Source organism: Perognathus longimembris, chromosome 8 (assembly GCF_023159225.1).
Source record: "Perognathus longimembris pacificus isolate PPM17 chromosome 8, ASM2315922v1, whole genome shotgun sequence".
NCBI lineage: Eukaryota > Metazoa > Chordata > Mammalia > Rodentia > Heteromyidae > Perognathus > Perognathus longimembris.
In genome coordinates this window covers 4037629-4058790 of record NC_063168.1, presented here as the reverse complement: position 1 = coordinate 4058790, position 21162 = coordinate 4037629, and the positions used below count along the sequence as shown (strand labels likewise).

The window sequence follows — 21162 nt, the reverse complement described above, 5'->3', positions numbered from 1 at the left end:
AGTATCACTGGATCAGAGGATAGCTCTGTGTTTAGTTTTTTAAGAAATTTCTGTACTTACTTCCATAGTAGTTGGGCTAGTAGTTTCTATTCACACTAACAGTGTATTAGAGTGATATTTTCCCCCACATCCTCACCAGCATTTGTTAATGTTCATATTCTTGATGATGATCAGTCTTACTAGAATAAAATGCAATCTCAATGTTGTTTTGATTTGCATTTCCTTCATGGCCAGGAATGTTGAGATGTCCAGTGTTCTTAACTCTTGTGGCTATGGTGGGCTGTCGGGATCTCTAGGATCCCTTCCCCCCCCTATCTCCCGGGGGGGGGGGGCGGGGAGAAATGCCTGAACCTCGATTTTATGGAAGAAACTCTGCCCTACCCCTCATACCGGCAGAAGGAGTAAGGCGTGTCCTTTCTGGACTGCTCTAGGCTGAAGTGGGATGCCGAAATCCCTTCCTCAGCCCCCCCATAATGTGTCAGGAACCACAGGACAAAGATAACAGGGAGACGGCTGGATGGTTGAATGAGTCTCAAAGGATTTAATTGGGAGGGAGGTTTATATACAGTAATGGCGGGAAAGGGAAGGACTTGGGCCATTGGCTAAGCCGGCTGCCCATCAGGTGATGTCATGAAACTTCCTTTATGGGCTGGACAACCCTATCATGGTGGCACACACGTGTTCGCCCCCCAGGGGCCGGGGGCTTCTTTTCCGGTTGAGGCCTGAAGGTGGGAGGGACTTGCTGTTACACTGTCCCAGGGCTGGGGGAAGGGCAGCGTCTCACTCTTGGCGCCCTTCCCCCACCAAGGCCAAAACTGAGTCCCCAACAGTGGGCCAGTAGTGTCCAGTGGTCCTTCCTTTCAGTAAGAATTTTATGAGTGCTAAACCTTTTTCTAGTGTATAAGAGTTATGTATAACTCCTCTACTAGAAAATTGAAACAAATATGTGAGGAATGAAAAGTGTATTTAATCATTAAAATGGCTGGACTTTATATAGGCTTCCTCAACCCTAGAAATGTGATAAAATAGGAAAGGAAAGAAGTGTTCTAGGTGCTTTTCTAGCTTGTTATCCATTGAATATATATGAGCAACCAATATCTTTGCCTTGGTTTTTTTTTTTTTTTTTGCCAGCCCTGGGGCTTGAACTCAGGGCCTAGGCACTGTCTCTGAGCTTCTTTTGCTCAAGGCTAGCATTCTACCACTTGAGCCACAGTGCCATTTCTGGCCTTTTCTATTTATGTGGTACTGAGGAATCGAACCTTTCATGCATGCTAGGCAAGCACACTACCACTAAGCCACATTCCCAGCCCTGCCTTGCATTTTTATTCTTTAAGTGGGTTTTTTTTTTCTTCCAGGCACCAGTGGCTCATGACTGTAATCCTAGCTTACTCAGAATGCTGAGACGTGAGAATTGCAATTCAAAGCCATCCTAGGCAGGAAAGTTTATGAGACACTTATTTCCATCTAGCAAAAACTGAAAATGAATCTGTGGTTTAAGTGGTAGAGCACTAGCCTTGAGAAAAAGAAAAATTAAGGGACAATACTCAGACCTTGAGTTCAAGCCCTAGGACTGGCCCACAAAAAGAGTAATTTTACTGACAGCAGTAATAGTAGGAGTAGTAATAGAGGAAGGCAGAAGGGATGCTTATTTACAGGAAAGAGTCAGACCTGCATTAAACATTCCATGTTATCCTTTTTAATTGCAGGAGGCACTAAAGACTGAGTGCAGAGCCTTGTGCACTAGTTATGTGTTCTTCCACTCACTGCCCTCCACCCTACTTCCCTGTTTTATGGAACCAGCGGTCATCCTAGGACTTAACACATTGTGAGATGGGTGCAATACCACTTCTGTAATACTTACCAGTTCTTCCATTTTTCTTTGATTGAAATCACATTCACTTCTTTTTCTTTAATTAAGCTACTGTATATCGTGATGCTTGGAATCCTCATAGTATGTAAACCATTTCCATATGAAAATAAGTTTTGGGCACATGCAGGTTTCGCAATACCTGGGTGTAGAATGAGAGTTGATTCCTGAGAATCTGACTGAAATATGTGAAGGAACGATTTTTCTTGGACAAGATTTTTCTTATCCATTTGGGGTAATCACGTGTGCTACTATTAATACTGACTTTAGCCAAAATTAAGATTGAATTCTCACCTCTACTTTTTAAAATCCCACTTCTCCTATTTCATCAAATTGGTCTCTTCTCTATAACCTGACAACAGTCTGTTAATTTCCATTTGATTCAGTTGAGACTTAGTTCATTTGTGGACTTCCTGCTCTGTCCAGAGACATGTAAAACTATAGAAATAACATGGTACCCACTCTAAGGAGTAGAACCTTGCAGTGGCATAAAGCCCTGGGATGCTAGTGTTGAGCTGTGATCATGGTATCCATTCAGACAAGCTCAGGATATTACAGAGCCACCTGTCACAGGAGAGCATCTTCAAAAGGCTGGTGTGGCTCAGGGTTTTACACTGACTTATGCTGGTATCTGATTCCAGCTCTCTGGAGACTTCAGAGTTTTAAGACATCATCTCAGTGCTGAACAAGTTTGGTAAAGAAAAGAGACCCAGCAGGACAGAGTATAAAACATCAAATCCTTGATGGAGTTTAGAGATGGGAAGTGCAAGGGTGGAGATATCTGATGAACTTCTATAAGGAGATGTGCTTGAACTGAGCCCCCAAGGGTGTGCAGGGCTAGAATTGACAGAGGAGGGAGCTCAGACCTTGTATGTGAGGGCACCACACACAGGGCTGTAGAATTGGGCTCCCTGCCCCCTCTCCTCTTAAAAATTCTTCATCCACATATTCTGTACAAGTCGCTTGTGTATCCAGAGATGACACTATCTCCTGCCCCCCCATAAACTGGTAACCTCTTTCCAGTTCTCCATTAATAAGGTCCAAGAGTGAGAGAAAGAAAATGATACTGAATAGGGGCTACAACTAAAGTGGCGAGCAAGGTGCACTGACCTGGTCCTGGGGTAGCTCCGCAAGAGCTGGCATGGGAGCCTTCCTGGGTCCTGGGACTCAGTCCCTCTGGGGAGGCCATGTGCAGTCCTCTTTGGATGTGAGCTCTTATATAGAGACAGAGGGTAACTGGCAGGGCAGCGTGAGTCAAGCTGTTCTGCTCTTGCCAAGCCTAGAGGCTGAACACCAGCCACTTATTCTAGAAGCTACTGGTGAGAGTTGGAAGAAGGCCCTTCAGGAATGTCCTTAAAGCCATCCATAGTCTAGATCCTGTTCTTGTTCATTATAAGCACTTAGTCCTTTCCTGAGCCCTGACCATTAATTAAATATCCTTGATACTAAGACCTAACCCAGAAAAGAGTGCAATGAAGTCCATTGAGTCTGTTGAGACTCCATGTCAGCAGACGGAACCTGGATGTGCTTGTGTGTGCCTATCATCCCAGCTATGATAGGAAGCCTATGGAGGCAGCATGTGGTGTAGGTACATGTCTGGGCTGCAAACTTTTCTCTCAACAATAACCAGTGCAAGGAAGTGCATCTCTGCTCCTGTCTATCGAGCATGAGTCTCTGAGTTCAAACCTTCAGTACTAGAAAACAAGGGGAAAAAAGTAAATGAGGCTTGTTTTACTCGAAAGCTATCTTATTTTATATCTATATGTCAGAGTGTTATCTGGAAAAGAGAATCTATTACTCATCAGGAGGACTAGAGATGCTTAGGTCAGGGGGCCAACAAGAAAGCAGTAATTAGAAAGTCACTTCAGGGGATCAACAGATGCAAGAATTGCAGGAAGTGCTAACGGTAGTCTGCAGTGCTTGCAAGTGTTATTCCTAGAAGGAAGTCTGGGAACCACTGCTGGAACTGTCCATCTGCAGTCTGTTGAAGATTATGCACAGGCTTCACTGCCCTGGGAGCAGTAAGGATTCTGTTCTCTTTGACCTTCCCAGTCTCATTCAAATGCCTCTCTCTGGTGACATCTAAACAACAACAAAAAGCCTCTGCTGCTGAGGATTCTGGGGAATGCAGTTCCCAAGCTTATAACCCCTGTAGTAGAAAGGGTGATGATGCTAAGTCATGACCAGACAGGAAACTCAGCATACTGTTCTCTGGGATCTTAGGGAGTTTAAGACCTTCTCCAGAAGGCTTGAAAGCCATTGAAAGACACGATGTTCTGTACACCCTTCAGTATTCCTGCTAGAAGCTAAAGAATAGATCCGGAAATTATCTCAGATTCCCCCAGCACTTCTGTTTCTCCAAAATGCATCACAATTCCTTAATGGGGTTCTTCCCTATTCTGGGCACCAAAGAAATACACCCTTCCCCTCAAAGCATTTCTGTGCTTTCCCCGGCCCCAGTTTTAAGGATAGTACAGAGGGGCTAAGCATGCTAAAGGGTTGAACAAATGTAGCAGTGGTACTTCATAGACACTATGTTGAAAATGAACCTCACAGCTTGTGGGCAGGGATGGGAGGGGAAAACAGAGAGAGGGAGGGAAAGGTGACATTGTCCACAAAGAATTCACATGCCCACTACTGGTGGCTCGTGCCTGGAATCCTACTCAGGTCGCTGAGATTTGAGGATCATGTTTGAAGTCAGCCCAAGCAGGAAAGCTCATGAAACTTGAAGCTCCAATTAACCACCTGAAAACAGGAAGTAGCACTGTGGCTCAAAGTGGTGGAGCACTAGCCTTGAGCACCAAAAGCTCCAGGACAGCGCCTAGGCCCTGAGGAGTTCAGTCATTACCTGAGTTATGAAATGGTAGCCCCTCTGCACATCACCTTTAAAATAACAGTCAAAATATCTCAAACATGCAGAAACAAGAATGAATCTTAGCCACACACCAGTGTTCACATTTTTAGTCATAGCTACTCTGGAGGCGGAGATCTGAGGATCATGATTCCGAGCCCAGCTTGGGCAGGAAAGTTCTGATACTTATACCTAATTAATCACCTAAGAAAGTCAGAAGTAGAGCTGTCGCTCAAGTGGTAGAGCACCAACCTTGAGAGCAAAAGCTGAAGGATAGCACCCAGATCCTGAGTTCAAGCCCCAGGACTGGTGCACGTACGCGCGCGCGCACACACACACACACACACACAGACACAGAGTCTTAACCTAATGAAAATATGACCCTTGTAAAATCAGTGCATTTCTGCCATCCAAGTTATCAATTAAATAATCAAACCATTGGTTAGCAAACAATAGATAGCCAGCTGAATAATTTATTGACAATTAATATTTAATGTCACAGACTTGAGCCAAATAAATATGTACATTTCTCCCCCTCTGGATGGGTACAAACTCATCTTCAAAGAGATTAAAGTCCATCATCAAACCTGTATAGCTAGAACACTTCATATCTCCAATCAGGATCCTCTATCTTGTCTTCTGTTTGCCTAGGAAAGGATCATGTTCTTCTACCAACTCTGCTTGCCTTCATTCCTCTTTAGAAACTCAATCCTTTGATACCAAGAACACCAAGTTCAGAAACTCATTCGTTTACAAGTCCTTATAACAAAAACTGGAATTTAAAAGCCACCTTCAGGAAAATCAGGCCCTGGTAAAGTACAGATTCTAAGCCACCGTCGTCTCTTGATAGGAACCAAAGAATACATACAGCCATCTTTCACTGAGTTCACTTCTTTTAGGAGGAAGCAACTGCAAAGTGAATAGTTGGTCACAATGCCTGCATGGTCCTCAGTGGGAAAGGTGGTGAATCTCCATGCTTTCACGTCACACCAACCACAGGTGGCCCTTGACGTTCTCTCAATCAGTGTTCCCATTCTCTTACCAAAGGGATCTCTGGCTACTCGGCACTGCTTGGCTAGAATTGTCATCCCAAATGAAAAGAACAACCCAAAAGAGATGTTTTTAATACACGCCGGAAATATGAGACTTTTTGCATAACCTCAGCGCCTAATCACACTGGCCAGAATCGGGCAGATCGGTTGGCACCGAATGGCCCACTCGCCTTGCCAGGAGGTGAGAGTTTACAAGGCAGGTTACTGGCTGCACACTGTTCTCTTGTCCTAGGACTTGGCCCTCAAACCTAGGACGCCTGTAGCCGCTGTTAATTTCTCCTTCTCAACCCTTCCATGAAGTTAGGACTTGCAGGGACATTGTAGCCTCTTCAGAATTAGTAGCAAGGTCATTGAAATGTTTAACGCAGACCAAAGGAGCCTTCAGCATCATGACACACCAGGAACAGTTACAGGGACTTTGATGGCTTTTATGGCAAAGGCATTCTTTCCTCCTTCTCAGCAACCTGGTACTCTAAATTATGAAATTCTTTATTTCGACCAATTGTCCTTTGCAGCCATTAGGCAGAACCTATAAAAGGGATTGCAGTCAGAAATGAGGCAACAGTGTGGACAGGTCATATTGCCTCATTCCTGTAATCTCAGCTCTGTGGGATGCATAGCTCAGAACGATGGCAGTTCGAGGCCAGCCTGGTCCAAAAGGTAGTGAGACACAACCCACCCCCCAAATCTGGGCATGGGCATGGTAGTTCATGTCTGTATTTCCCATCTATTCCTCCATGGGGGAAATAAGTAGGAGAATGATGGTCTGAAGTCATCCCAGGCATAAAGAACTTACCTGAAATAACAATAAACAAGGGTGACATTAGCTTAATGTGCCTGTTGAGCACTTTATGTGAAGTGGTTGTGATGACTAAAATAGTTATTAATGTTAATTTCACCTGTTTATTTTTACATTTATTGTCACTATTAAGATGTCACATTACCAATTTGGCCTAAATTATTCTTCTGTTTAGACAGCTTGAATGGTGATGGCAAATGCTTACCTCAGGCAATTGGGAATAATAAGGAAGAAACACACTGCATATTCAATAGTATCAACCAGCCCATCTTTCAGTCACTGATACCTAACAACTTACCTCTCGACTTAATAGTTTAAAACGGCATCTGTTATGTTATTGTTTCTGTGGGTCAAGAGTCTAAGTATAGCCAACTGGGTTCCAGACTCATGTCTATCACAGGCTGTGAACAAGGTGTCACAAGGTGTCATGAGAACTATTGTCATCTTCAAGGAGTGACTGGAAAAGATGCCTTCCAAGCGCGGAATCTTACGTGGTATCAGGATGTGTTCAGTTCCTCTAGGCTATTGTGCTTGACACCCTTGGTGTGACTGTCTTTACTGGTCTTGTCCAGAGGCTTCCCACTCTCTTGCTCTTGGGGCTTCTACATAGCACAGTAACTTGTGAGAGCCTGTTAGCATTACAGGGTGCTGTGTAATGTGTCACACTTGCTTTAATGGATCCAAGGTACTACACTCACAATGACTTGTTAATGCATACAGAAACTCTAAAATTATATAGGAGAAACTTTGAACAGCGTTCCCTGAAGATGACAAAAGTAGAAAGTGAACAGACAGACAAGGATGGAAGCTCTGTGTGTGTGTGTGCACATGAGCGCATGCGTACGTGTGTGTGTGTGTAGTGTGGTTTGTATATGCAGGCATGCTGGGAATCAAACCCAGATCCTTGCATGTGTTAAGCACACACTCACTCTACCACTGAGCTACACCCTTAGTTCTAGGCGTGTATTATCTTTTCTAAAGAAGTAAATACTATGGGGAAAAAGGAATAAGCTACCTCTGTCGCCCAACCACTCCATGCTTACCTATTTTCCTTCCTCAGTAGGACTTGTAGCTCTTTGTCGGGTGTCTGTCTTTCCCTGAATCCTCCGAGACCTTTGACAGCTCAGGCATACCGTTTTCCAGGTAGCTTTTTCTAAGCACCAGGTCTCTGAGAGCCTCTCGTCTCCGATGCTTATCCCAGCATGTTAAACTCCTTAGATTACTGCCTGTGCCTCCTACTAGCTGGAAGTTCTTCGAGGACATGGTTTTGGGACATGTATTCCAGTGACTGGGCTCCATCGGTTGAATGAATGCGCAGTTGTTTCTGGCAGGTGTAGGTATGGGGTTAGGCTGATTCTCTCTGGGATCCTACCTTAGAGGTAGCAAACACTGTAGATGAGATGCAGTTAACAAATGATGAGTACCAGAACAGTATCTGAGTATCAGAGCCCCAGGACACTTACCAGCCCTCCAGCCCTCATACACCATCAGAAGTGGTTCTGGGAACTCGGTCACAGACTCCACTTTCATTATTGATCTAGCTGTAATGCAGCTTGTGGTCAGGAAGCTATGGCCTGGCCCACAGTGGTTTTCAAAAGGTGGCCTCTATGAACACCAGCTAGAAACGTAGTAGACATGCAAATTTGAGACTCCACCCAAACTTCCTGAATGAGAAGCCCTCCGTGGGCCCAGCAGTCAGCATTTGAACAAGCCAGGTGACTGCAGTGCGCTTCAAGATTGAGAATCACTCAACCTGTACTGCAGGAGTTCTCTGCACGCTTCCTACGTGTCCCGGAAGCTGGAGGCTGGAGCGATGTCTGCCCTGAGATGCGCCCCTCTGTAAACATTTTCCCCACGGCATTCAGAGGCTGCTACTCAGAGAACCAAATAGACTTAGAACCATATATACCAGCCTTACTAAATAAATAATTGGGAAAGGAAGACAGGGGATGATTTTAGAGAGTTAATCATAAAACCTTCATTTTTAGGGCAGTCGCCTCTTGTTTAACTCAGAGTCGGGGGATTTCTCTTTCTTGGCCTTCATTGGGCCCAGGTAGTGAATGTTGTACACTCCAAGTAACTTCATTTTAGCCAACCTACTTTTTCAGTTATCTTGACAAACACTTAGTGACTTCATGCTTTCTAAATGCTTTTTCAGGGTAGAGTTTAGGAACAATTTGTTGCTTTTGAAAAGAAAATTGAAGGATTATGTCGAAATAGGAGTTTTGGAAGAACACAGACTTCTGATGTGTGGAACAGAGCCCGGACAACCTGATAAAAAGCTCTTTCGTGATGTTGGCAAATTACTCAGCCTGCTCATCACTTTCTGATATGTTATCTGGATGCACTTATTAGAGTAACAGCATTTTAGTGGAGTCATGTAAGATGTTTTCTGCAAACATAGACATTTTCGCTTCTTACTTTCTTCTTGGCATGACTCATTTGTTTTCTTGTCTAATTGCGGTGGCTAAGACTTCAGTGTTACGATGACCAGAGTCTGTGAGATCAGGCATTCTTGTCTTATTCCTGATTCTAGATGTTAGCCAGGGCCTTGTCACCTATGGCCTTTATTGTGTTGAGATACAGTTCTTTCCCTAGTTTGAGAGCATTTTTAATCATGAAAGAGTGTTATGTCAAGCACTTTTTCCTGTGTCTAATGAGACGATCACATATATCATCCGATTTTACTTATAGATTCTCCTCATGAATTAAAAAAAGATGAATATCGTTTTTTCAAGCTACCTAAAAGCCTTTAGATGTGCAGTGAGAGGCAGAGAAGGGAGTCACTTTTCACTGTATCGGGAAGTCTAAAGAATATCTAAAGTCACCTGGTAATTTGTAGTAAGAAAGAACAATTCTACAGTGCCACGCCCACTTAGGTTGCTAGCACCATCTACCAATTTCAGAAGTCAGTGTTTCCCACTCAGGAAATCAAGAGTTCAGTCTAGTTATTGTCTTTATACTTTGTCTCTTCAGAATTACACATTTACTAGATGAGAGCCTGAAAGGGAAGTTCTGTCCTGTGTGCTGAATTACAACAGAAAAATTTCCAGAAAGTAGAACTCTATAGAACTCCGCTGTCTGAAAATACTGCTATATCAATTTTTTATTTTATTTTTTGGCAATACTAGAGACTGAACTCAAGGCCTCCTGCTTGCTAGGCTATCACTTGAGCAATACCTCCAGCCTCTTTTTTAGGTTGTGTTTTTTTTTTTTTTTGAGGTCACTCTATACCCAGACCAGTCTGAATTATGATCATCCCCCTTAGGACTTCAAGTCACTGGGGCTGACAGGTGCATGGCATGGCATATAGCCATCGTGCTTTCCGTATAGCTGGGATAAAGGCACATGTCGCTATGCCCCGCCATTGGTTAAAATGGAATCCTACAAATTGGATGCTCAGGCTGGCCCCAAACCACGTTCCCCTGATCGCCACCTCCCACATTGCTAGAATTAAAGGTTTAAGTCACCATGACTGGTTCTTTTTCCTGTTCTTACAATAACCATTTGGAATGCCTTACTTGGCACATTTGAAATTGAAGACTTTCCTGGAGGGTTCTGGCTCCCATTTCATCTCTCCCTATTAAATCAAATTTCAACCTCTTTTTCTGTCAAGTGAATCATGTCAGATCCCTCCCAGTTCCCCTTTCCCAAAAGTCTTCCTAGACTTTCTATCCACTGATAAAGGCCAAGAACCAGCGCGTTGGTGCAATAGGTAGAGCTCATTTTACCCAACTCATACTTTAGTGATGTGGAAACTATGTCCAGAGAGAGTAGGAACTTACCAATTCACAGAAGGTAACAACAGGAATCACATTGAAATGCTGGCCTGTCTGGCAGCTGCTGTTTAAAAACTTAACTCCAACCCCCTCCCCCCACTCTAGAGCTGCTGGCTGCTTCCTTTCATTAGCATTGATTCTCATTTTCATTTGACGTCTGCATATTCTGTTTCAGCATGTAGATAGGAGTACTCTCAGGAAAAGCAATTGGTTGAGTTTTGTTTTTTTTTTTTTTTTTTTTTTTTGGCCAGTCCTGGGGCTTGGACTCAGGGCCTGAGCACTGTCCCTGGCTTCTTTTTGCTCAAGGCTAGCACTCTGCCACTTGAGCCACAGCACCACTTCTGGCCATTTTCTATATATGTGGTGCTGAGGAATCAAACCCAGGACTTCATGTGTATGAGGCGAGCATTCTTGTAACTAGGCCATATCCCCAGCCCTGGTTGAGATTTTTTAATGCACTTCTCCCCAGAGTTTGGCAACTTTCCTGAATGCGATTGGCTTGGCTATGGGAGGGCGTATGAGGTAGGAGATAAGATGTTGCTCCCCAGGGAAGGCAGGCCTTGGTAACAGGTGCACTGAGCATGTAAGTGGGAAAAGAGGCATTGGAAGCCATTGTCTCTAAAAAAACATAAGGTCATAAGCAGAAAGGGGTACAGTGCTTCTTAACCCAGGCTGAACAAATGAATCAAGTGATTACCAGCGCAGGTCCTGGAGAAGGGGATTATATGAGCCCAAATTGCTTCAAAAGACATAGAGACCCCAGGGTCTGAAAACACCGGAGTCCTATACTCTTAGGTAATCTAAACCACCCCTCCTTTTTTTTCCCCCTGATTTTTCCATTTGCCCCCAGACTGAGTTACTTCAGCTGGGTCTCAGAAGCCCTCATTCACCAGCCCCCAACATGAAGCTATGGTAGTTAGCTTTCCTGGCTCCCACTTTACTAGAATGTCACCAGCAGAGTTTTCCCACACAACTGCAGAAAGGAAAGTTGCCACTTGCTAATGAAAATAATTCCAGACAGATGGTAGCACCGACCCTGACAGAGCAGTGGCCGTCAGAAAGAATGAAATGAGTTGCCTAATCTTTCCCTCTCATGCTCCAAATGCTCAGGCGATGGAGATGAGGACTGGAAATTGCCTACAAAGAGGTACACTTGCATAACAAATAGGCTATCATGCAATGCTAATTGCTTGAATGGGTATTTGCATATCTGAATATGTTTGATGGGAATTCATAAACATTTGTCTCTGGCTTTAAATCTCAGGTAGGTGGAGATAGCAGCATCTGCTATAGAAACAAATCTGAAAATCAAACAGCCCAATTAAAGCTCAAATTTTTAAAAAGCCATTAAGATGAAGCAAAGTGAAATGAACTTTAAAAAGGACTGATGGATCCACGTCTCCTAAGGGCCCCAAATGACAAGTAATTCAGGGGAAATCCTATTAATTAAAAGCCACTGCTGTGTGAACCGGCTGCGTTGCCGCGGAGGTGGTACTGTGGCCGGCTGCAGTGTTGTGTGGGATTCGGAAAGGCAGGGGAAGCACTAGACCATCTGTTACAGGTGGGCTGCTGTTCCTGCTTTCTGATCACTGCGGGGGGGGGGGGGGGGGCGGATCTCAAAAAGATAGGCAGCATTTACAACATATTTGCTTCTTACTCAATTAAGAGAATCATACTCACCGGGAATGATAGTTAAATACTAAAGTTGGAAACGTTGTGTTGAATTGGTATGTCTGGATTTACCTCTTTGAATGGAGCAGTTGGTGTGCTGGAATGATGAATTCCAGAGGTTTTTTTGCAGAGGATTTGAAGGGCAGTGGCAGTGCTGACTTGAAGGCTGTGTTGGAGGAGACGCAGCCGTTCAGGACACTGTAGCATGTCCAGCGTGCCCACCACCCAGTGAGCCCGGGAGTGAGTGGACAAGCCCACCTACAGCCTCAGTGCACTGCTAGTGCCGAGTCTCTCTCATCACCCACGTTCTTGACAAACTGCCAAGGGACATACCCATCGTGAGTGTTGAGTGGATATCCCGGCTCATGTTTGCCTCTGCTGAGCTCAGGCAAGGCCCTCCCTCCCCGCGTACAAACCCATTGAACTCCTGTCCCCAGCATCAGAGAATATCCTGTAACATTCCCGGGACAATCATTGTAAGAAACCTGTTGTCTGGCCCGGTTCCAAAGTTTTGAAAATAGAATTTGAATCACCTTATTCCATGTTAAGAAACAGTCCGGCTTCTGCCCTCTTAGTGTCCCAGCTCCCCGTTCCCTGATTCCAAGTCCCCGGGGAGGTCACCGTGAGGTGCTAGCAGGGAGTCTCCCTTACTGCAGCTCCACAGTTCTTTGGTGTTAAGTTTGTGACATCTGGGTCTCTCAGCGCCTCAGGCGGCACCGAGCTACTTTCTGGCTTCCATTTTAAAACTTCAGATTTATTATCTATTTTATTTCAGTTTCCTCTCTGTCATCAGAAAGTGGTTCTTCCTGAAGGACTTCTGGCCACGTGGCCAACAAATGTCTCCTAAGCAGACCTGCTGTATTGCATAAGAAATAATGGCAAGAAAAAGTATCTATGTTTACTTGTCTTTTTTCTTTTTTTCAAAATACTGTTTGTTCTGCTGTTGACTTAATCTGTTGATGTGGAGCCCATGGGTATGGAAGGCCAACTGTAATAGTAAACACTAACACCTGAGGGGTCTGTGGGGACAGTGCTGGGGATTCAACCCAGAGTGCGTCCTAGGCAAGTGCGCTATGGCTGAGCCACATCCTCAGCAGAAAGATAAATAGCACATTTTTTTCCTCATGTGGCATAAACTGCAGATTTTGTTTTTTAAAGAAAGATATTACACAAGAGGAAGAGGCCAGTAGGAGGAGGGAAAGAACTAAGAGAGGATATATGGGGGTAAATACAATCAAAATACATCAGGAAATCCATTCTAGTGTATAATTAGTAGATGCCAATAAATATGAAAGTTGATTAAGGATTCCTGTGTGTTAAGTCCTATACTGAACACTTAAAAAGTGCTTAGGAAGGAGTATTATATAATGCGCTCTCTTGAAAGCCCTTTGAGTTAGGTATCAGCTAGTTCAGCGGCAGAACTGCATCCTGGGTAGCATCACCTGGCGTCTTGTAGCTCCTCCCCCTCCCCCCCTCAGCACTGCCCATCTCCCACCTTGGATGTGTCACTATGGAGACCGAGTGAGGTCACGTCTGGAAAGCGCTCCACTTGCTGCAGCGCAAGTACCCACTCAGCAACTGCTATGAGTTTGGACTTCAGTTACCCGGGACAGGTCAGAGGATATATAAAGGGAATATTACATTCGTTTGCTGACATACTTTTTTTTAATGGAATGACTTATCTTAGCGCCCAGCTTCAGAGGTTTCAGCTTGTGGTCAGCTAGTTCTCTTGCTTTGGCCTTGAGGTGAGGCAGGAACATCACGTGGCGCGAACACTTAGCTTGTGGCAGCCAGGAAGCAGAGAGAGAAGGGCCAGAGCCAAAGTGTGACCTCCAACGCCCCGCCTCCAGGGATCCACTTCCTCCAACTAGACTCACCTCCCAGAATTTCCACCACCCCGCAGTAATACCCTGAAATTATAAATTCATCCGTTGATTTGACCAGCACTGTCACGATGAAAATCCTTCCCCAAAGACCCAGCTCTGAACACTGCTTAGTTGGGAATGAAGCCTTCAACACATGAGCCTTTGGGGGGGGGGACACTTTCTATGCCAATTGTAAGAAAGAAGGTCTGGGAACACGAAGGAGGGGCTCTGAGTGGATGGGTGGGATCAGGGGAGGAAGGCCTGGACGTGCTGGGAAGGTGGGGCTGGGTACCCATCCCCGTGCGAGCCAGGTGTGAAGCCGAAGCCCAGGCTCTGTACTTCCCTGCAGACAAGCAGTCCACCACGACTCCGTGCTTAACACTGTACAGCCCCAGTCGTTGTCTTCCTTTTTCAAAAGCACAGTTGGAGATCCGAACCCCTTGCCAGGGGTCTAACCGACACTCCATTTGCAATTTCCCTTTATTCTTGACTTAAAGTTTTGTTTGTTGTTTAGTATTTCTGTTTCCTTTTGGGATTACACAAATGATAAAAACGTTCTTTAGGGATTGGGAGTGGATCGGGGCTAAAACTACTCAAGTGGCACGCGTTCCCATTGAACTGGCCACGATCGACAGTCTTCTACACCAGGTGGAGACATGTCTTGGGGTCATATGGGTGTCAACCTTTTTCTCTTTTCTTCTATGACTATGTTTCATTGTTCCACTATGATGTCAAAACATGGGGTCCCCTACAGATTCTCTACGAGACTACCCTGAAATACTCAGCATTAAGAACTGGATGTTAGGCCGAGGCTTGAGTACAGTGAAAGGGAACACGTGCTGTATTTCACAAGCTGAGAGGAAAGGATCTGTTGGCAACCGGCCCAGGGAAGAGCTCAGGTTCTCTCGAGGTGGTGGCAGAGGTTGAGCCTCTGTTATGCCAGCATGTATCTGTGTGTGACATTTATGTTCACGTTGTGTCTCCACTCAGGGGAGTGGAATGCAGCGTGACTGGGACTGTCTATTGCAAGTCTGTAATGTCATATTTGGGTAATAATCCCGGGGTTTACATTTTTTTCTTTCTGAAAGACAATAAGAATTGTAATCTCCATCTTAAAACTCCAGCTCACTTACCCCAAGAAAGCTCAATTCATTGTGCTCACACTACCACTGTTCCTAAATGTCCCTTTTGGCCCCAGGGTATCCTTCCTCTTTGCCAGAAACTATTCTGTTTTCCCTGTTGCCACAACATAAATGCTCCCAAGTGCAGAGATAATCAGCTGCAGCTTGGTCTGGGCGCTGTAGCCAGCCCCCAGCTCAGAGTGCAATTCACCCTATGGCCCTGGCACCTGCGAAGTTATTTGGAAACATTGCAACTTACAAAAGTGTAAACTAAAAAACCAACACTCTTTTCTTTACAAAGTACCCAACCTCAGGTATATTCTTGTAGCATCAGAATATACACATAGGATCTTTTGTTTTCAGAACTCAGCGAGAAATACCATAACTTCATTTTCCACATGCAATTCAGGAAGAGTAAGAATTATGCACAAAGAAAGGTTCCTAGCTTGTTTTCTTCTGATAAAGGTAAATGAGCCCCGTTATAGAAATGATAAATATCCAAGGGCTGGGGATGAGATGGGTACTATGTTTGATATAATGGGGGAGAAGGCTGGGTTTTCAAACCTATTCAAACTGATGTTAGTTTATTTTGCTCATGGTTCTGGCATTTGGTGAGGGACTCCAGCTTGATCATAACTTAGTAAGACCGAAAAGACATGAAGGCTGTTGTCTCTGTCAGGAATCCCACACCCCCTTGGGTCCATTGGCTAACAGTCACCTCACAAAGGTTCCCATCTTCTAGTATCATCAGCATAAGAAAGACTTGAGCGATTTCCAAAACATGCACTTAGGAGAGACACGCTCCACTTTCGAGCCATAGCAGCGCATACAGCATATGCTTAAAATAAAGACGAATCCATGCTCCCTGCCTCGAACACTGATTTCGCCATTGTGGTGATGTTGAGCCCTGCCAGCCTCTTGCAAGGTCAAGCCTCACGAGTGGTTCTCAGTCTTGGCAAAATGCCTTCCTGTAAGAAGTGCTGGAGCTGCTTGCTGTGTGTGACAGCGGCCTTCGGTTTGAAGTGTCTACATGGTACATCCATGTAGAGACTCAAATCCCCCGCCATGCTTGACAGAACTTCTTACTAACTATAGGTGTTGACTGAGGTGATTGTGTGTGTGTGTGTGTGTGTGTGTGTGTTTCCTTCTCCCTCCACCACTCTAGACTACTCACACGGACAGCACTCAGCACTTTCCGGATATTCTTGAGATGAAATCAGCTGCAATGATAGCCTGCCTTAAAAGAGGGGAGGAAGGATGGGGGGAAGAAATGTCTCCTTCTCCGGTCTTTTGTTATCAGAAACTGTGCCTCGGCCCAGCCCGACCGCCTGGCGTTGTCCTCAGGGCTGTCACTGTGCTGTCACTCAGCTCTCAAGGGCAGAAAAAACCCAGCCTTCTCCCCTGTGTTGTGTCAAACGATGCTCTAATAAATCACCAGAATGTTTCTTCCGTGGCGTGTGTGTGTGAGGTGAAGGAAATGAACGGCCCACCAGATGTGCGGAGTAATGGAGGCGCGCCTCTCCAGTCTCTGCTGCCGCCGCCTGTGTTTTCTTGGTTTCAGGAATAAAGCATAGGCTCCTTATCCCTGCTGAAGGGCTGGTAAACCCTATGAGGAAGCAGGTTTGGTGTCCTAATGGTAATGGCTTCAGTCGCAGGCCAAGGATGACTTAGAAATGTCTCGGTTGTATTCTCAGCCACCAACAGAAGACGTTTTCTGCAGTAAGATGGGAGGAGAAAATTTATTTTGTAGGCCTGCAGAATTTAAAGCAGGATTAGCCCTTCGGGCCTGTCCAGCAAGACTCCCTTGACACCTAGGAAAGTGGGGATAGGTCGGGCGGGGCAGGGCTGGGGGGAGGAGGGTGCTAAGTAACTTGCTTCCCATGCAGACAACGGAGGCAGAACGGGGTCCCTGCTCAGCCCTGCTAGCTCCGTATCCCCAGTTAACCCCAAAAGTCACTTGAACTATAAAAATATTCAGAGGCGTCTGTAAGGATAGGCCTGTAATTGACCATTAAAAGCAACTAAGGGCGTTGAGAAGGACAGCCTTTGGAAGTTAGCTTCGAGGAGGAGTGAGACTTTGAAGCACAAGGTCTCAGCAGCCTTCGGATTCATGCCAGCACAGCAACATGGGACGGGGACTCCCCCCCCCCCGCCTCCCCCAGCAGCAGCGCTAGGATGAGACATTGGTATAGACAGTGCCTCGGAATAAGATTTCTTTTAATGTGGATTCATCTGAAAACTGCTGTTCTATAAAGAAGCACTCCGCAAGGCTGTTAATAACAATTTTCCTCTTCAGAAATTGTAGGGTTTGAAGCCCTGCTTTGTTTCCCCCTTCGCTTTTGGGAACTCACTGCCTCCGTCGGGATTTACCGCAGGAACTTCTTGGTGGGTGGAGAGTGGCCCTCGTCTTGTAGGTGGACTCCACTCAGCAGGTCTTCCGGCAGAAGCCTCTCCAGCCTTACACCGGTGGAAGTCCAGGCCGCTGTCAGTGCTCATAGCTTGTCCCTTGCGTCATGGTTCTCAGAAGAGTTCTGCCTGTCCCATTACTTTCTTTGCTATGACTATCCCGTAGGCAGGCCCTGGGACATGGAAAACTCTAAACATGTAATTGGGGGATTAAAACATCCTGCAGAAAAACCCTCTTCCAATCTATAAAAGTATATTCTGGAAGTTCCCTATCACATCCTAAGACTGTCCTGAGCATTCATTTTCATGATGGAAACATCTGCCATTTCCTAAGTGCAATTAAAGGAAAGTGTTGCTCCTGTCAGAGTGGTGATTTTTGAATTTTCTGACTCTCTTTTTTTTCCTTCTAATTCAGAATGCTGGAAGATGACCTTAAGCTAAGTAGTGATGAAGAAGAGAGTGAACAGGTAAGATTTGCTTACCCCTGGTTGCCCTTTGAATGAGACCTGCTGGACAGGACTGATGTGATGGGAATTGTGTAGCCCTGCGAAGCCACACTTGGTTCTTCTCATTCAGATTTTTCTGTGGAGTTGGGCCAGCCTATTGATATATCTTAGCCTTTCCCTTAAAGCTGTAATTCTGTGATTATTCTTAATGACATGGAAATCAACAATGGTATTTACAAGGAAGGTAATAGGATCAGGCTTCCGTGGTAAATAGAAATATCCCCCCGCCCCCCCTCTCTCTCGCTTGCTCACTTGCTCGCTCTCAAAATGGCCTTTAGAAATCAAACATGACCTTAACCTCATCAGCATGCAGTCAGCAAGCTGTAACATTAAATATTGAGAAGCTTTATACAGATATCATTAACACTAAGAAGGAGAAAATGTAGAGGTGAGCTAAAATGATGAATAAAAAATAATCATGCTTAGTCAAAGCTGTTTGTCCTAAATGATAAATGTGCTTGAAATATTCTCCCTTGTGTTGATTTATCAGCTCAAGACATCAGTCAGGGGTTATAAATACTCTTCTGATCAGTCAGTTAAGGTGAAAAAATATGCACTTAACATTCATCACTCTCTCTTCTACATTTCAGGAAAGGTTTTTGTCTTAAAACACTGAAGACAGATTATCCTACATTTCTCTTCCTTTTTCTCATCCTCTATATTGTATTTTTCAAGTTTAGATAAACAGTGTAGGTAGAAAGACAATACAGAGGGGGTTGGGGTGTCATTTTTACATACAATTCAAAATACATAGTATGTTCACTTGATTTTGGAATGGTGAACTTAATAAAAGGTATCATGACACATTACATAGGTGATTTTTTGTCTAGACATGCAAATAACAAATGATTATGGAGAGGGTGAGAAGAGGTGAAATAAAAGCCAAGGAAAAAATTTCCGGATCTGTGTGTTAGCAAAGCATGGTAATGGGGTCACAGAAGGGGTCCTCTGCTTGTGAGAGAAGCAGAGATACCAGGCAGTGCTGTAAGAAGGTACTGATGACCCTAGAAATTAGACTGGCAAGGAGAGAAAACACAGAGGATTTTCAGTTCTTTCGTTTCCAAACATCCATAGTAGGCAGTCAGATACCCACAACTCAGCATCTCAGAAAGGCAATACAACTTCCCTCCTAACTTTATTTCCTCATCTATGTGACTAAAAGTGACTGGTTTCATCTCTCCTATTGAGAAGCTCAGCTAGGTACACTTGTGGATCCAATTGTGTCCATTGTGAATGATGCATTAGAAAAAAGGATTTACAGACTATTTCATTCAGCAAACATTTCTTCATTTTTAAAATCATTTCTTGAGCTACTTCCAATAACAACTCAGTCTAGAAGGTTCATTATCCATAATGTACTACACACATTCAGTAAGTACTTTCAGTTGATTGGTTGGCTTTATTAGCTCCTCCGAATCTACAGCCATTCCAATACTGTATTGTGAATATACAGCCCAGGTTCTCAACACTACACTTAATCTCTGTGCATGTATGTCTTCTTATTTTTACAGTAAAAGGAACTGACAGAATGAATGATGTTTATACTATAATACTTGTCTCAAAATTAAGATTCCAAACAGCAGTTTTTAATATAGTAGTTTAATTCTTCAATACTAAATAACTCTATTAAATTGCCCTGCTTTGGCCGATAATTACGCCCTGTCCTAACCACAAAATCATAATTTCGCTACTTTTGTTGAAATTTTATTACAATAAATTTATTTTATTTATTACAGAAAATTTAATACAGTAATTAAAATATCAGGGGCACGGATAGGGGTAAAAATTGATAGGTAATAGAACGGTCTTACTGATTCAGTCTGCTATAACAACGTACAATAGATGTTGAATTCTTCACATTATAAACAACACACCTTTAGTTCTCACGCTTGTAAAGCTTGAGTTCAGAGAGCCAGCGTGGTCAGGTCGCGAGAGGGCTGACTTCTGGGTTGCACACTCTTGTCTGTTGGTTGTGTCATTGCATAGTGGATAATTTCCCTGCTTTTATAAAAAAGATTATGATACAACATTTTTCTCCTTCAAACCAAAATCAGATTTTCCTATAAAGTAATCTAACCTGTACCTGTGCGCAGCACGCGCACACAATACACCCTCACGTCTCTGGTGGTGTGAGATGCTTGGACATAGATAAATGTCCAATTGATGTCTCCTGGTGTAAGTGGAATGGGTCCCTTACCCCAAACCTCTCAGAAACGTGGTATATTTCTTTGACGGACTCAACATAGAAAACTAACCTTTCCTTGCATTGCACTTGCTTGTCTTTGTGAATACTGGCCCAATTTGCCTGTATGGCTACTGTGGGGTGATGGTCACAAGGGTTTCAGCTTGCTGTACCAGTTTACTTGTGTAGAGACCCTCAGGCTCTGTGTTTAAACTATCTTGTCTTTTTTCCTCATTGCCTCAGTACTCTTTCAGTACTGAGTACTCAGTACTCAGCCTAGGTTAGTGATGAAGAACCCAGCAGTTCTGTTGCAGGGTTTCAAGTCCTTGCTCTGCCACAGTGGTTTTTTAACATTGGCCCAGCCTGGCCACTGTTTTGTGCCGTAGTGCTCCACTTGTGAACCTGGAGTTGATGTTAGCACCTCAAGCCTGCCATTTCCTTAGACTTGAGGTCACTCATCACCTTCATGTCACAAAATCCAATGCACTTTCTTCTTTTACTTGCTTTTTATTATTTATAAAAGCTACCTGGGGGCTGGGAATGTGGCTTGGTGGCAGAGTACTTGCCTAGTATGCTTGAAGCCCTGGGTTTGATTCCTCAGCACCACATAAACAGAAAAAGCTGGAAGTGGCGCTGTGGCTCAAGTGGTAGAGTGCTAGCCTTGAGCAAAAAGAAGCTCAGGGACATCCAACATTGTAGCTAGCCTCTGCTCCCTGTCAGTTACCATCCTCCAACAGAACAATGTACACAACGAAGTAATTTTGATTGTGTTTGAATGGATTTATTTCGCTTGTAATGCTGGTGTCTGGCTTCTTTCACTCAACAACATTGATGAGATTCACCCATGCTCTTCCGTTTGATTGGAATGTGTTCGTTTTCATTTCTATATTGCAGTTATACTATAATTTACCTACTCTTTGCTGGTAGGTGTGAAAATGCTCCAGGCTGTTAGAATAGTGCTGTTATCAACATCCTTATAAAGGTCTTTTGTTGAACCTATGGGATCATTTCTTTTGGGTCTATACCCAGAAGTAGGCAGCTTTGGTAAATGATCTTAAACTAT

General features: G+C 44.2%; 1 protein-coding gene across 3 annotated transcripts in view; it reads left to right on the top strand.

Annotated features, from left to right (window-relative positions):
* The window catches only part of Aff3 (AF4/FMR2 family member 3), a 478613-nt gene that overhangs the window by 363130 nt on the left and 94321 nt on the right, over positions 1 to 21162 (top strand). For all 3 annotated transcript variants that reach the window (XM_048352397.1, XM_048352395.1, XM_048352398.1), the window contains one exon: positions 17827 to 17878. In XM_048352397.1, coding sequence (XP_048208354.1) covers positions 17827 to 17878 — 52 coding nt within the window. The remainder of the gene's footprint in view (positions 1 to 17826; positions 17879 to 21162) is intronic.